Source organism: Amblyraja radiata, chromosome 28 (assembly GCF_010909765.2).
Source record: "Amblyraja radiata isolate CabotCenter1 chromosome 28, sAmbRad1.1.pri, whole genome shotgun sequence".
In the NCBI taxonomy this organism is placed as follows: domain Eukaryota; kingdom Metazoa; phylum Chordata; class Chondrichthyes; order Rajiformes; family Rajidae; genus Amblyraja; species Amblyraja radiata.
In genome coordinates this window covers 28,453,103-28,469,333 of record NC_045983.1, presented here as the reverse complement: position 1 = coordinate 28,469,333, position 16,231 = coordinate 28,453,103, and the positions used below count along the sequence as shown (strand labels likewise).

Genomic DNA, 16,231 nt, shown 5'->3' with positions numbered 1-16,231 from the left:
GTCGCGCCACGGGATTAGGCCCGAGGGCTGGAGGACGGACAGACTAGAGTGTGAATAAGAGCGCCCGCACCACCCTCCCCTCCCCCATCCGACGCCCAGAGCCCGGAGGGGTGGGGGCATGAGAACGGACTGGGATTCGGCTGGCGGACTGAACCCCCCACACGACACCGGCAATGAGAGTAGAGACCGGGGAGATGAGGAGGGTGACCGGGCCGGGCCCGAGGGCGGGCGGATAGCGAGACCGACAGAGCGGGGACCACAACAACCATCACCTACCCCATCCGACGGCGACTGAGGGCGAATGGCGCCAACCGCGCTCCTTTTATACCCTCCCCACGCCCCGCCCCTACCCGCCGACAGCCCGACCCGTCCTGCCCCAGATTATTTCTCCCTCCCCTCATTTCTCCTCACCCCTCGGGCCCCACACCCGGTCGCCAGGCTCGTTATTCGTTTTTTTAATTAAAAATAAATATATTTTTTTTTGCTCCTCACGCCCATGAGGCTTTGCGGCAGGTCGTCGCCGCCGCCGTCCCTTCTCCGCGCATGCGCACACCCGGCAGAATTCAAACTCAAGAGGTGGTCAAGTTAAGTTTATTTTTTCTCACCATTTGTGAAAAACAAATTGCTGGAATGACTCAGAGGGCCAGGCAGCATCTGTGGAGGGAGACTAGTGGAGGGGTTTGCTGAATCAACTTTCATCCTCCCCAACTGTATCCACCTATCACTCTCCAAGCTTTGCCCTTCCCCTCCTCCAGCTTTCTCAACCCTTCTACAATCAGTCTGAATGGAGAAGCAAAGAACTGCAGATGCCAAGGCACAAAGTGCTGCTGTAACTCAGCAGGTCAGGCAGCATCTCTGGAGAGCATGGATAGGTGGCATTTCAAAGGATCTGGGCTAAAAATGCCACCGATCTACATTCCCTGCCTGACCCGCTGAGTTATCCAGCACCTTGTGTCTTTCCTACAATCAGGTCTGAAGAAGGGTCCCACCCCAAAACGTCACCTATCCATGTTCTCCGGGAAAGCTGCCTGACCTGCTGAGTTACTCCAGCGCTATGTGTTTTCCCCTGCGCAGGGAATGTTTCCCATCGAAGTAGTATCTAAAACCAATGTAAACATTGAGAAGGAGGAGGTTTAAAGGTAATCTGTCGTGAAAATATTTCACACAAAGAGTAGCTGGTATCTGCAATGAGTTGCCAGATGAGGTGTGGAGGCAGGAACAGGAACATCATTTAATAGGTACCTGGACAAGATCGTGAATGAACAAGGCATAGATGGATATGGATATGGAATTAATGCAGGCGTGGGATTAGCATTCCGGAAGTGGCGGCGCTGTGATACAGCTGCGGCTCGCCTGCAGTCTGTCTGTTTTTACTTTTTATGTTGTTTTTTTTGTCTAGTTTAGTAATTTTTTTGGTTATTAGGTGGTGTTATGTGTGTGGGGGGAGGGTGAAACAGAGCTTTCTGTCTCTCCCTTCGGGGGAATGCGACTTTTTGTCGTATCCCCCTTCTCTTCCCCCGTCTGCGCTGAGGCCTAATGGCGGAGCTGGCGGCCTCCAACTTGCGACTGACCTCGAGGGTCCGGAGGTAGAGCCAGCCAGGACTCACCAACGCGAGGCTGGCCGTCTTCGAGCTGCGGCGGCGTTCGGGCAGCGGCACGACTCGGCGCTCCGGTGAGGGCGGACGGCGCGGGGTTGAGACACTCCCGTGCGGCCGGCACGGCTACTGGCTGGAAGGCGCTCCCGTGCGAGCAGCCCGGTGCGGGGCTGAGACGCTGCCGTGTGGGCGGACCGGCTCCCGGCTGGAAGGTGCTCTCGTGGGGGCAGCCCGGTGCGGGGCTGAGACGCTGCCTTGTGGGCGGCCCGGTGCGGGGCGGAGACGGTGCTCTGGCGGCTGAGGCGGCGGCGACCTGGATCCAGGGCTCGGCCGCGGGCCAGTGGAGGACAATGTCGGGAGCTCGCAGGTCACAGGCTGGTGCCTGTTTTCTGGAGCACCCGTTGCAACAGCTGCGGGCAGCTTCGACCACCCCCGGGCCGCGGAGCTTGAACCGCGGGACTGATGCCATCGCCCGGTGGGGTATCGCCTCGGCGCAGAGGGAGAAGAGGAGGGAAGAGACAGTAACTCTAAGACTTTTGCCTCCATCACAGTGAGGAGGTGTTTGGTGAACTCACTGTGGTGGATGTTAATTTGTGTTTATTGTGTTTTGTTATTATTACATGTATGGCTGCAGGCAACAGCATTTCGTTCAGACCGAAAGGTCTGAATGACAAATAAAGGATTCAATTCAATTCATAGATGTATGAATTGAGGACTATTTTAGTTTGGTTTAGTTTAGTTTAGAGACACAGCACGGAAACAGGCCCTTCGGCCCAAGTCAGCCTCGACCAGCGATCCTTGCACATTAACACTATCTTACACACACTAGGGCCAAATTACATTTAAACCAAGCCAATTTTCTTGTAGAAATCGCTGAGATTTCCAGATGTGGGAGGAAACCTATGGTCATAAAATCTCGGAGAAAATCCACATGGTCACAGCGAGAAAGTACAAACTCCGTACAACAGCACCTGTAGTTGGGATCGAACCCGGGTATCTGGCGCTGTAAGGCAGCAACTGTACCGCTGCGCCACCGTGCCGCCCACCAAAGATCCTATAGCACGAGTATTATGTCTTGTAGAAATCGCTGAGATTTCCAGATCGTGGACCGATCTGCCATTTTGTAAAATTGCTTTGACTATTACTGGAAGGTAGACATAAATGCTGGAGAAATTCAGCGGGTGAGGCAGCATCTATGCAGCAATGGAATGGGTGACGTTTCGGGTCGAGACCCTTCTTCAGACTATTACTGGACGCTCTTTTTTCTGAACTTGATTTTGCATCTGCTGTTTGTCCCCCATTGTGCTTGAGTATGCATTTCAGACTTGTCACATGTAATTAAGATCTCAGATTCACCCTACCAATGCCTTCACGCAGTCACTTGACATCATAGAGTTTTATTACTTTTGCTGATAGTCTTTCATTGCCAGCCCACCAATGTGGGATATGTGTTCTCTGTAGGGCGCACAGATTGAGAGGTGATTAATGATCAATCCTTGTAGGACTAGAGATGAAATGGTACAGACACAGAATCAAGAGAGTTAAGAAGAGTGTTTAATTGTCATATGTACTGAAACAAGCCAATGAAATTAAGATTTGTGAGGATGTTGCCAGGACTTGAGGGCCTGAGCTATAAGGAGAGTTTGGGTGGGGTAGGGCTTTGTTTTTCAGAGTGCAAGAGGCTGTGGGATGATCTTATTGAGGTGTAATTAAATCATGAACTGAAATCAATCACATCACACACACACCCAATAATCCACAATGGTTGCTTAAAGGAATTTATGATTACATTTCTGTGTTGCAATTTTGAATATATTTTAAGATTTTGGGAGACATATTGCGTCAATACTCTAGGGAAAATAGACCTGTACACAATATTCCGGATGTGGTCTCACCAAACCACTCTATAAAGTTGGAGCCAGGCACCTTTAATCTTGTTTACAGATCCTTTTGCTATAAAGGGCAACATATCAAGGGTCCCGACCCGAAACATCATCTATCCGTGTTCATCAGAGATGCTGCCTGATCCGCTGAGTTTGTCCAATACTTTGTGTCCATTTTTGTAAACCAGCAACTGCAGTTCCTTGGAGTGTTACCTTTTAGAAATCTCTGTACAAAGACACCAGGCCATTACACCATTACAAAAAAATCTCTTTCTTTTTCTTTTCATTTCTAAGAGGAGGGTGGTACATTTTGCATATTATGTCCAATCTGCCACATCCTTAGCCTGCCTGTGTTTTCCCGAGGCTCTCACAGCTCACACTGCCATCTAGCTTTGTCACACTACTTATATTTGTGTGATATCCACTGATGCTGCAGACTGCAATTTCTAATGCAAAACACAAAATGGAGGGAATAGACAGGCAATGTTCTGACTCGGGACTTCTTCAGAAGGATCCCCACCTGAAATGTCACCTATTCATTCATTTACAGATGCTGCCTGACCTGCCGAGCTCCCTCAGCACTTTTTGTTCCGAACATCTGCAGTTCCTTGTGTCTATCATTTTTCATGCTTGTGTACAAATATTTGCGCCCATAAAAATTTGTGAATGAAAAAGAAAATTCATAAAACATACAACACAGCTTTGTGGTGTAAATGAAATGTGCACTGCTCTGTGTAAAATAAATGCAAAATAGCTAATTCATGGACAAGATGGAAACAGTGATTTTTCTTAAAAAGCATATACAGTTTATAGCACATTGTGCAAAAATAACCATTTAGCTTTTAACATACGGTTTTAATAATATTCTAATAATGGTATCCCATTTCATAGTTCTCATTACATAGGCAGAAGTTATTTGGCGATATTCAACATTACAATCTCCAGCTTGGAATATTAACATGTACATTCACTGCACGACCTATCAAAAAATTGTAATGAAAAAATAAACAGCTAATACCAGCATTTTCTAGTTTTAAAATAGTTCCTTTCTTAATCCAGTAAAAGCATATTATAAAATTCTGAGGTATAAAATAACAAAATAAGCTATTAAGAATGACATTTGCACAAATAAAAACCTCAATTTAGAGGTCAACAATTCAATTTACTAATTGGTGACAGAGAGTACAAATGCTAGAGACGAGAAGGAGAGGGGTGAAATGTAAAGCCACCCACCGGCCCATCAAACCCTTCGCCAGCATCCATCTATCAATTGCCAGGTGCAGAACTGCAGATACTGGTTAATACACAAAAGGACAGACACATCTCTGGAGAACATGGATAGATGACATTTTGGGTCATCTATTTGATGACATGAAGAAAGGTCCCGACCCGAAAAGTAATCTATCCATGTTCTCCAGAGATGCTGCCTGACTTTCTAAGTCACTCCGGCACTTTTTGTCCTTTTATCAGGCTTTGACCTGCACCACCTCATTTCCAGCTTTCACACCCAGACCACAATCAGTCTGAAGATGGGGCTCGTTCCAAATGGTCAACTATTCAACCCCTCTACGGATGCTGCCTGACACGCTGAGTTACTCCAGCACTTTTTGTATTTCACTCAAGATTCTAGTATCTATAGTTCCTTGTGTCTCCTCCCAATCCAATATTGGCCTGGATAATGAAATAAAAATGTGCCATACATATATAAAACACAGTTGAGATGTTATAGTATTCATTCTTAAATAAAAGCTTTGGATGGGGACCAGGTAAAATTACTACCCTTATTACAAAACCCTAAACTACCCTTGTTACAATGATGAACCAGTGAAATAACCGTTCCCATTATAGAGTTTATGCTTCTTTTTTAGAACTGACTTTGATGATAATTTTGCGCCTTTGTTGGCTTGTTCCGCAGAATTGTTCCTCTCTTGCGAAATATTACTTTGAGGGGTGCCATTGCAAAGGACTTTCTGGCACATTGTTAATGCACTTTCTGGAACATTCTCTTCTTGCGATGCTAAGTGCTTTTTCCTGTGTCCCGTAATCTTTTTTGAGTCTTTATTGGATTTGCTTTTCTTCCGAGAAAGTGTAGTCTCCATTTCTTCATCCGCTTGTTTATCTAATGGCCTGCTGGTGTTCTGTAGGCAGCAAGGATCAACAGCTGTTTGGTCTGCTACTTTTCCCTTCGTGATCTTGCTTGATTTCAACTTAAAAGGCACATGCGGTGGGAGTTTTTGTATCACATGGTTCTTTTCTTCAACAGTTTCCTGTTTATGTTTAACATGGTCTTTACTTTTACCCTTGGCTTCATGCTTGTGTTTATTTTTACTGCTCTTTACATGTCGCCTTTTATTTTTTCCATTGCAATGCATTTTCCTCAAGCGCTTTTTCTTTTTTTCAGGCTTTTCTACTATGAAGCAGCTGTTCTCCTGCAAGTAAAACAAGGATTGTCAACAATGATTGAATAGTAAATTAGCCGTATTATTTTATTCTTATAAATGTGGTATAATAAAAACAATAAAATTGTAGGTGTCAGTGTGACCCAAGGCAGAATAAGAACAGCCTGAGGAAGTCAACATCATCACTGCGCATACTCACATATTCACGAGACTGATAAGATAATGAATGTATCACACAACACAAATCATACCATTCTAGTACTCAGTTCTTTAAGTTATAATTTCCATTATTTTCACTATTATATACACTACAATAATAGACAAACATGGGCTAATAATCTATGACAGGTAGTGACTGATCATAAAGCACAGCAAAATCTAAACCAATATTTTCAACATAAATTCTGTATTCAATGTGGCAAAATAAGCCTTCGGTTACGTTTTAGATACAAAACTCAATTAATTGTCTATTACATAATGCATTCTGTAGTTGCCAAAATATGTCTGAAGTCTTGAACATAGAACAACACAACATAAGGAAAGGGCCTTTGGCCCACAATGTTTGTGCTGAAGGTGATGCCAAGTTAAACGGATCTAATTTATCTGTACATGATCCATATCCCTCTATTCTCTGCACTTCCATGTGCCTATCGAAAAGCATCTTAAACGCCACTACAGTATCTGCCACCACCGCTGCCCGTCAGTGCATTCCAGGTCTCCATTACACTGTGTACAAAAACATGCCCTGCACATCTCCATTAAACCTTCCGCCTTTCACCTTATAGCTCTTTAGTGTTGACATTTCCACCCTGAGAAGTATGGTTCCGACTGTCTACCCTATCTATGCCTCTCCTAATTTTATATACTTCTCTCAAGTCTCCCCTCAACCTCAGATGATCCAAAGAAAACAATTCAAGTTTATCATCTTGTGGCTGAAATCCTCTAATTCAGGCAGCATTCTAGTAAATCTTCTCTGCACCATCTCCAAAGCCTGGATATTTTTCCTGCAATGGGGCGGCCATTTGGCAATACTCCAAAAGCGACCTAACAAGTAGTCTTACAGAGCTGCATCATGAGCTTGCTTTAAAACGACTATGCAGTGAACTCATTTTACATTATGAAAACTCACTATATTTTAGAATTGTATCCATTTGATGTATTTTGTCTTCTTAAATGTGTTTCAACAAGTTGGCAATCATTTTAAGAAGTGAAGACATTATATTCTGATACACTGGTATAATGTACTTCATAAATTTTGTAGGTGTCACCGAGTTCAGAATACTGCCAGATACCCTTGATTTCATTAAACATTAAACAGGGCAGCATGGTGAGGTAATGGTAGAGTTACTGCCTTACAGCATCAGCAACCTGGGTTTGATCCCGACTACGGGTGCGGTCTCTACGGAGTTTGTACATTCTCCCCGTGACCTGCGTGGGTTTTCTCCGAGATCTCCGGTTTCCTCCCACACTCCAAAGACGTACAGGTTTGTAGGTTACTGGGCTTGGCGTAAATTGCCCCTAGTGTGTGTAGCATACTGTTAATGTGCGGGGATCTCTGGTCAGTACAGACTTGGGCCGAAGGGCCTGCTTCTGCGCTGCATCTTTAAACTCAACAAAAAATTATTTTTAAGAAAGCGCGAGGTAGAGTTCTTCTTTAGTGAAACATTTTGCAGATGCAACATTGGGCACTATATCGAGCAGTTATGTCGTGCAGCCAAGGAGTTGCATTTCAGAAGTACAGCATACTATATTGTGTATTAAATCATGCAACGCACAGAAATAACTATGTATCCAATATAATTTACTTACCACAATTTTTACATCAATAGCCTCTTCGATTTCCAAGTTTTCAATACAGGTTTCATCACTAACATTAAGAGAGATGTAAATATTTTATAAAATACACTGCTGTTTTATTGATAGATGTAAGCAGCAACACATTGTGTCAAAATTTGCCCGATAAGAAATTTTGTAAAGCTGAAGCAGTGGTAGCCTTCACTACAATTATGAGGGGGGGGGGGGGACCTCATTGAAACTTACCGAATAGTTTAAGGCCTGGTTCATGGCTGATCTATCTCTCCCTCCTAACCACATTCTCCTGCCTTCTCCCCATAACCTCTGACACCCACACTAATCAAGAATCTTTCTCTGCCTTAAAAATATTCACTTTCAGCCTCCTCTACAGAAATTTCTCCTCATTTCCTTCCCAAAAGAATGTCCTTTAATTCTTAGGCTGTGACCTCTAGTCCTATACTCTCCCACTAGTGGAAACATCCTCTCCACATCCACTCTGTCCAAGCCTTTCACTATTCTGCATGTTTTAATGAGAGATCCCCCCTCATTCTTCTAAACTCCAACGAGTACAGGCCCAGTGGCGTCAAACGCTCATCATAGGTTAACCTACTCATTCGTAGGATCATTCTTGTAAATTTCCTCAGGGCCCTCTCCAGAGCAAGCACATCCTTCCTCAGATCTGACATTTATACATGCACACTGCTTGACAGAAACCTCCAAATAGCCAACAGCTATGCAAATTGTCCGTCCCTGATGCAGAAGCACTGGAAACAATTGTAATGTTTCTATTACCTCCATGATTAAAACAAGTTATTTTAGCATAGTGTAGGGGATAAGACAGAGTTGTGACCTTCCCATTCTGCACGATTCAGTTTTAGAATGTTGTATGCCATATATTGAAACATTACTTTTTAAAACTTTTATATGTACTTTGTAAGCAAAAACATTTTCACTGCACCCAGCCAGGTACAAATGACATCAAATTACATAAATTAAAAATGAAGTCAGAAATAAACATCAAATACTGGAGACATTCCGGTCAGACGGCAACTGTGGAACAGTTGAACATCCTTAGTTTGATGACCTGAAATGTTAACTGTGTTTCTCTTGTTCAGAAACAGGTGACACAGGTGTCAGAGGTTATGGGGAGAAGCCAGATCAGCCATGATTTAATGGCAGTGTAGACTTGATGGGCCGAATGGCCTAATTCTGCTCCTATTCCTTAAAACCTCTTTCCGCAGATGCTACCTGACGTGTAGAGTGTTTTCAGCATTTTCCTCGTTTTATTCATGAAATACTAACACTATTCCACTCACCACAGACGCTCACTGACCAGCTGACAATTTCCAACAATGAAGTTTTTACTTCTTAAATAATGAAGACTACAAACATATGCTCTCATTCACTTTGAAATTTAAATTAAGTGCAAACGTACCTGTTTTCTGATATGGGAGAAAGTGGTCCATTCTCATCCAGGTACTTGTATTGTCTGGTTGGACCACTCTCTCTATCTGTACAGTCCACATCTATATTTTTTAAGGATGTTATGAGGTGGTTTTGACATTTTAGCTCCTTCATGTAATCAAATAATCCACACAATGCCGCTTGCTGTCAAATAAAACCATTCACATTAGAAAGTTTACCAAAGTGATCCATTATATTACATTGTGGTATGTTTGTTATAAGTTAACAATTGTCTGGAACAATTACCATTTAACAACATATTATCTATGCAGATCTATATAGAAACAAGGAACTGCAGAGGCTGGTTTACAAAAAAAACCCCAGTGCTGAAATAACTCAGCAGGTCAGGCAGCATCTCGGGATAACATGGACAGGCGACATTTTGGGTAACCTACGCAAATTAGGGTAACCTCAAACTTCTCCACAGATGCTGCCTGACCCGATGAACTACTCCGGCACTTTGTGTTCTTCTTGGTAAGCCACGAGTCTCTTGACTCATGTCAATGGTCAAAGTCAGGAGCGTGTTTAATTGTCATATGTGCCAAAACGGAACAAGGAAATTATTATTTGCAGCATAACAGGTCTGTAAACATAATACTCAGTAAACAAACAAAAAAAGAACTTTAATAAACTAAGAAAACATTAGTGCAAAACAAAAAGCCTTAAGTCTCCACGTCAAGTCAAGAGAGATTATTGTCATATGTCCAAGATAGGACAATGAAATTCTTGCTTTGCATCAGCACAACGGAACATAGTAGGCACAAATACAGAACATATCATATCAGTGAATCAGTGCAATGAAGACAGTTTGTGGTTCATAGTTTAGGTGGCGTTTGTAGTGTTTAATAGTCTGATGATTGTTGGGAAGAAGCTGTTCCTGAATCTGGAGATCATGGATTTCAATATTTGCAAGTGCACAAGCCAGATCAGCTGGACTACAGAGTACAATGGAATACAGGTTTTTAGTTTAGTAGTTTTTAGTTTAGAGATACAGAGCGGAAACATGCCGTTCGGCCCACCAGGTCTGCCCCGACCAGCGATCCCACTATCCTACACCCACTAGGGACAATTTTTACATTTACCAGGCCAATTAACCTACAAACCTGTACATCTTTGGAGTGTGGAAGGAAACCGGAGATCTCGGAGAAAACCCACGCAGGTCACGGGGAGAATGGTACAAACTCCGTACAGACGGCACCCGTAGTGGGATCAAACCCGGGTGTCCGGCGCTGCATTCGCTGTAAGGCAGCGACTCTACCGCTGCGCCACCGCAATTAGTAGAGGCAGGGCGTCACAAACAAAATAATGTGTGTGAAACATTTGCGGATTGGTGAACGGCAGGATTGGTAGGTAGGCCGGACGTGCTGCGATTTGTGAAGATCTGGGAGTGGGCATTTTGCATCAATTGGGAGTTTAGGAGCAGACCAGCAAGCATCGGAGAAACCTCGAGGGAGGGAGCATGAAGGAAATTTTAAGAGGAGAAAGTGAACATGCTGAAACGGACAAGATGACCGACCCGAGAGAATCAAAGCCCACAAAATGAGACTGTGCTGCACATGGCTCTGCTTGAGGAAATGATTCAGCAGCTTAGTTTAGGAATACAGCGCGGAACCAGGCCTTCGGCCCAATGAGCAATGATCCCCGCACACTAACACTATCCTCCACCCATAAGGGCCAATTTTCCTTTCATTCTCCTTTGCTCCAGTGAAAGCAAGCACAGACCTCATTTAATCTCTCACCAAAACTAAGGCACTCCAAACCATGGAACATGCTACTGAAAATCCTTTGCACTCCGTCTAGCACAATCACATCCTTCAACAAGCATTACATACACATATCTAGTTTCTTCGTACTTCAGCTGTGGCTAAAGATGCAAGGTTCATCACCCTTGCTTTCCCTCTCCATCAGCCTTGCTTTTCCTCTCTATCATCCTTGCTTTCCCTCTCTCTCTCTCTCCATCCCTCCCCTTCCCAATTCTCCGACCAGTCTTACTGACTCCAACTACATTTTATCTGTTTGCTTTGTTGTTACCTTCTTGCAGCTAACAATGATCTATTCTAAATTTCCTTTGTCCTGCTTTCACACCTTACACTTCCTTATCTATGTACCACTCTCTCCCCTGACATCAGTCTGAAGAAGGGTCTCGACCCGAAACATCATCCATTCCTTCTCTCCAGAGATGCTACCTGGCCTGCTGAGTTACCCCAGCATTTTGTGTCTATCTTCGGTTTAAACCAGCATCTGCAGTTCCTTCCTGTGCAAAAATCTTGATCAGGGCCCCAGTTATCTCTTCCTTAGCATTCTTTGGATAGATCCCATCTGGCCTATGGGGCTTATCCACCCTCTGCATTCCAAGATAACTATCTCTTCAATCTTCTTGGAACTCTTCCATCTACTTACATGCTCCGTACTATCAACATCTCTCTCCCTGAACTCACTGTCATTTTCTTGGGGAACAGATGGGAGCTATTCATTTTGGACCTCCCCACATCCTATGGCTCCACAAAGATTGCTCCCCATTTGGTCTTTAATATTCAGTTGCAGATCATGATTCAAACCTTTCCTTGTCGCACTGAGGATTCATTATTTACCTCGTATGCATAAATCATCTTAAATGGCAAATCCTTTGTTCCATATTCTTGTTCCACAAATGAAAACTCAAGCCCCCGGTCCCTCAACTTGTTCCTCTTCCCCGCTGTAGTTGTGGATGATTGGGGCCTTCCTCTTCGCTGGGCAGGTTTCTTAGGGCCATGGCTGCTTGTGGATGCCTTGCACCGTTGCTGTCTTTTTACTTTACCATTTTTCAAGATGCTTGGATACCCTTGATCGTCATCCGAATCAGAGATCTCAGAATCAAGTCGATTTTGACATGTGACATCCAACCTGGTTGAAGGTGTTCTTGTACTTTTCCTCCTCTTATTGGCCACCGGTGCGGATTGAGACTGTGTCTTGAATAAGCTGTTTATTGTATCTGAGCTATCGCTAGAAAGCAAAAGATTACATTCATCCAATAGCGTGGAAACCTACATTTCACAACAGCCTATTATGAAACATAAATAAAGAAATTATCTCAGGAAATCTAACCGTAGTTATTGTTAAAATTCCAATAGTTGAGGACGACATATTCTACCCGCTCACCTCCACGTTCAATTGTTTCTTCCACAAGAAGATGCGCAATCTTCAATAACGCTGATCCTTAAAAGGGGCCGATTCCATGAGGTGTGAAAAGGCACACCTTCAGATTCAGGAACAGTTTCTTCCCAGCTGTGATCAGGCAACTGAATCATCCTCACCACAACCAGAGAGCAGTCCTGAACTACTCTCTACCTCGCTGGTGACCCTCAGGCTGTCCTTGATCGGACTTTGCTGGCTTAACCTTGTATTAAACTTTGTTCCCTTCTCATGTATCATCTGTACACTGTAAATGGCTCGATTGTAATCATGTATTGTCTTTCTGCTGACTGGATAGCACGCAACAAAAGCTTTTCACTGTACCTCGGTACACGTGACAATAATCTAAACCGTGTTACCCATTTGCTCCTAATACAAAGGAAATCTTATGAAGCTAGCAACTATGTTCTTCAGAGAGAACGCTGTCCATCGGGAGGTTACATGTAAACAAGTTTTCTTTTAAGAGAAAATATGTGTGTGTTCCAAGATGGCGTCCAACCCAGGCGACAGAAGCACATCTACAATCACATAGTACAATCACTCCACAATCTTAAATCTCAATTCCTACTGCAACATTTCCTATCTATACACTCTAAATGGTTCCATTGTAATCATGTATTGTCTTTCCGCTGACTGGATAGCATGCAACAAAAGTGTTTCACTGTACCTTGGTGCATGTGACAATAAACTAATCTGTCAACTTTAAACTGTAGAGGAGATACTTTCAAATTATCCAGTCTAAATCAAATTAGATATTAGTAATCCAATAACGTATCTCTTAGTCACTTGGAACCAAGCATGTTGCTTACCTTGAACAAATTTGGATAGCTTGACCAATGTGATCTGTGCTGGAGACGGCTTGTTTAGTAACTGTTTTCACTCGAGCAGTCTTTTGCAAATGTTTAGCCCCATTCTCATTATCTGAAAATAGCAAAACACTATTTCTATCTTCATCTGCATCTGCTTGCACATTGCCAGCACCTCTTGAATGTTCCATTTTCTTTTTAAGTCGATTCATACGAGTCCAGGCAAACAAACCAAATCCAACCAAGGGATTCTTTCCTAAATTACAAATTCTCTATTATCCCATGAGAAGAAAACATCAGGCAACTGAGTAGATGGATGAAGATAACATTCTCACAGGAAAGACTTCATTCTGGTAATGGATGTTTTGTGGAATGACTTGAGTAGTTTTGCAAATGAAGTTCTCTTTGGCGTTACACCTACAGAAATAAAATAAGAATACATTTTATCCGTATCACAGTGGTACAATTCTGTAATTTTAGTTTTTTAGTTCAGTTTAGAGATACAGCGCGGAAACAGGCCCTTCGGCTCACCGAGTCTGCACCAACCAGCGGTCCCAGTACATGAACACTACCCCTAATCACACACTAGGGACAATTTTACATTTACACCGTCAATTAACCTACAAATCTATGTGTCTTTGGAGGGTGGGAGGAAACCGGAGGACCCGGCGAAAACCCTCGCAGGTCACGGGGAGAACGTACAAACTCCGTACAGACAGCACTCATAGTCAGGTCTCTGGCGCTGTGAGGCAGTAGCTCTACCGCTACGCCACCGTACCAATTAATGTGATAGTGTGTTATGTTCACACATTTATACCCAACCTGCTCACCACAATTAGTCTTGCCAAAATTCACTTTCCTGAAGTCTGCTGTAAGTACTTTCCTGAAGTTTACAGCAAATTATAGCGTGTATATAGTATATATTCAATATAAACGTCACCATTGTGAGTTCTTACGGTTGGATCCGCACAGTCTGCCAGTTTCACCGTGGGGAAGTAATTTAAGAGTTACTTCGGACATTGGACGAGCAAGCTATCGCTTCTTATTATACTTGTACAAACCTTTTCACAGAAAGGGTGGTGGGTGTATGGAACAAGCTACCAGAGGAGGTAGTTGAGGCTGGGACTATCGCAATGTTTAGGAAACAGTTGGACAGGTACATGGACAGGACAGGTTTGGAGGGATGTGGACCAAGCGCAGGCAGGTGGGACTAGTGTAGCTGGGACATGTTGGCCGGTGTGGGCAAGTTGGGCCGAAGGGCCTGTTTCCACGCTGTATGATTCTAACCATACTCCATTGAATAATGTAATGTACAGCCGTTATTTTTTTTTTAGCTTGCAGTAACAAAATAGATTCATAGTTATTGAAACTTAGTTATAAACTCTCTCGCCCACAGCCCTCTTTGCCCCTGGAATGACTTAATTGTCTTTATAATGCAAGCTTTCTTAATAACACAACTATTGGGATGCAGCAAAGCCATCTGCAGTTGTAAAATCTCATGACTGGTAGGGTTAAATATAAGATACATATCACTGGGATTTTATCACTCTTTTAGCATATCTCCCCCTCCATCTCTCTCTCCCATTCCACCATCTCTTCTCCCTCTCCCTCCCCATCCTCTTTATCCTCCTTCCCTCCCTCTCCCCTCATCTCTCCCCCTCTATCTATTTCTCACTCCCCCTCCCTCTATCTCTCTCCTCCCTCTATCTCTCCCCCCTCCCTCTCTCTCTCCCCCTCCCTCTCACTCCCTCTATCTCTCCCTCCTTCTATCTCTCTCCCTCCCTCCCTCTATCTCTCCCCCTCCCTCTCTCTCCCCCTCCCTCCCTCTCTCTCTCCTCCCTCTACCGCTCTCCCTCTCTATCTCTCCCTCCTTCTATCTCTCTCCCTCCCTCCCTCTATCTCTCCCTCTCCCGCCTCCCTACCTCCCTCTCCCCCCTCCCTCTCTCCCTCCCTCCCTCTATCTCCCCCTCCCTCTACCTCTCTCCCCCTCCCTCCCTCCATCTCTCCCCCTCCCTCCCTCTATCTCTCCCTCCCTCTATCTCTCCCCCTCTCCCTCCCTCCATCTCCCCCTACCTCCATCTCTCCCCCTCCCTCCCTCTATCTCTCCCTCCTTCTATCTCTCTCCCCCTCTATCCCTCTACCTCCCTACCTGTAGCTCAGTGCCCACCATCCAGCGGAAACGTGCGTTGCCAATGCTGTCCGGCGGCGCTCACAGAGCCGCTCCGCCGGTTCCGCGGCCGGGCAGCGACTGCTGCTGCATCCAACCTGCTGCATTCTCACTTGCTGCCTTTTACAGCATCAACACCTGGTGCAAGAAACATTACACGCTAGTTAAGTTTTAATATTATTAATGTAGACTTTAGAGAGATGGAGGGTGGAAGGGAGGGAAGGAGGGGCGGGGAGAGATCAGGAGGGGGAGAGATATGGAGGGAGAGAGATATGGAGGGAGAGAGATATGGAGGGAGCGAGATATGGAGGGAGAGATATGGAGGGAGAAAAAGTGGAAGGGAGAGGGAGGGAGGGTGAGGGGGGGGGAGAGGGAGTGGAGAGGGGGGGGGGGGGGAGGTAGAGGGAGAGCGAGGAGTAGGAGGGAGGGGAGGGGGCGAGTGTGATGGGGGGGCGAGGGAGGTAGTGGGGATCGCCGTACCTTTCTGTCTCTCTTTTCTTCTGGGTTGTTCTCGCTTTCTGTGGTGTTCGTCTCCTCCTTCTACTCTCTCCTTCGTTTTCTTTCTTTTTGTTGAGAGAGTGGGAGGCAGGCAGATAACCATTATTTTTGTCACCTCCCATAATCATGAGCTTGATTGTGCTCCTAGATCAAGGCATTTTCATCCAGTTAAAAGGTTTGTGTAATGCAAGGAGAAATCAGCTTGTTGAAGTGCCCCAATGTTGCCAAGATCAGGGACTGAGAATGGTCAGAAGATCAGAAGACCAAGATGAGAATGGTCAGCCATGGCTAAATTTGAAGGGTTCTGGGCAGAAGGATATGGGTTCATTTTTTCGACGTCTAGATGGGAACCAAAATTCTAGGCAGACTCTCCAGTGAAACACTGAGGCAGAGATGCACTGTGTGACATACCATCCTTCAGACCAGACACCAAACCGAGTCTAACCCTGTCTTT

At 44.5% G+C, this 16,231-nt stretch overlaps 2 protein-coding genes across 3 annotated transcripts in view; one reads left to right on the top strand and one right to left on the bottom strand.

Annotated features, from left to right (window-relative positions):
* Positions 1-543: 543 nt before the first annotated feature.
* c28h11orf54 (chromosome 28 C11orf54 homolog) overlaps positions 544-16,231 on the top strand; it is a 37,320-nt gene continuing 21,632 nt past the window's right edge. The window contains exon 1 of the mRNA XM_033046156.1: positions 544-576. The gene's annotated coding sequence lies outside the window, so the exon portion shown is untranslated. The remainder of the gene's footprint in view (positions 577-16,231) is intronic.
* taf1d (TATA-box binding protein associated factor, RNA polymerase I subunit D) lies at positions 4,894-15,364 on the bottom strand. Of its 2 annotated transcripts, none has more exons than XM_033046153.1 (6): positions 15,262-15,364; positions 13,116-13,529; positions 11,727-12,117; positions 9,107-9,279; positions 7,687-7,744; positions 4,894-5,907 (listed from the first exon to the last, which is right to left on the bottom strand). In XM_033046153.1, the coding sequence occupies exons 2-6, from the start codon at positions 13,322-13,324 to the stop codon at positions 5,287-5,289; spliced, it is 1,452 nt and encodes a 483-aa protein (XP_032902044.1). In that variant the 5' UTR covers positions 13,325-13,529; positions 15,262-15,364; the 3' UTR covers positions 4,894-5,286. The 2 variants fall into 2 exon arrangements, with proteins under 2 accessions (XP_032902044.1, XP_032902045.1); XM_033046154.1 differs by lacking the exon at positions 15,262-15,364 and adding an exon at positions 14,400-14,694.

Coding starts and splice junctions, on each gene's coding strand:
- taf1d (XM_033046153.1), bottom strand. CDS start 13,324: ATGAATCGACTTAAAAAGAAAATGGAACATTCAAGAGGTGCTGGCAAT. Junction 7,745..9,106: donor TCTCCCATATCAGAAAACAG/GTACGTTTGCAC, acceptor TCTTAATGTTAG/TGATGAAACCTGTATTGAAA. Junction 5,908..7,686: donor CTATTGATGTAAAAATTGTG/GTAAGTAAATTA, acceptor TTTTACTTGCAG/GAGAACAGCTGCTTCATAGT.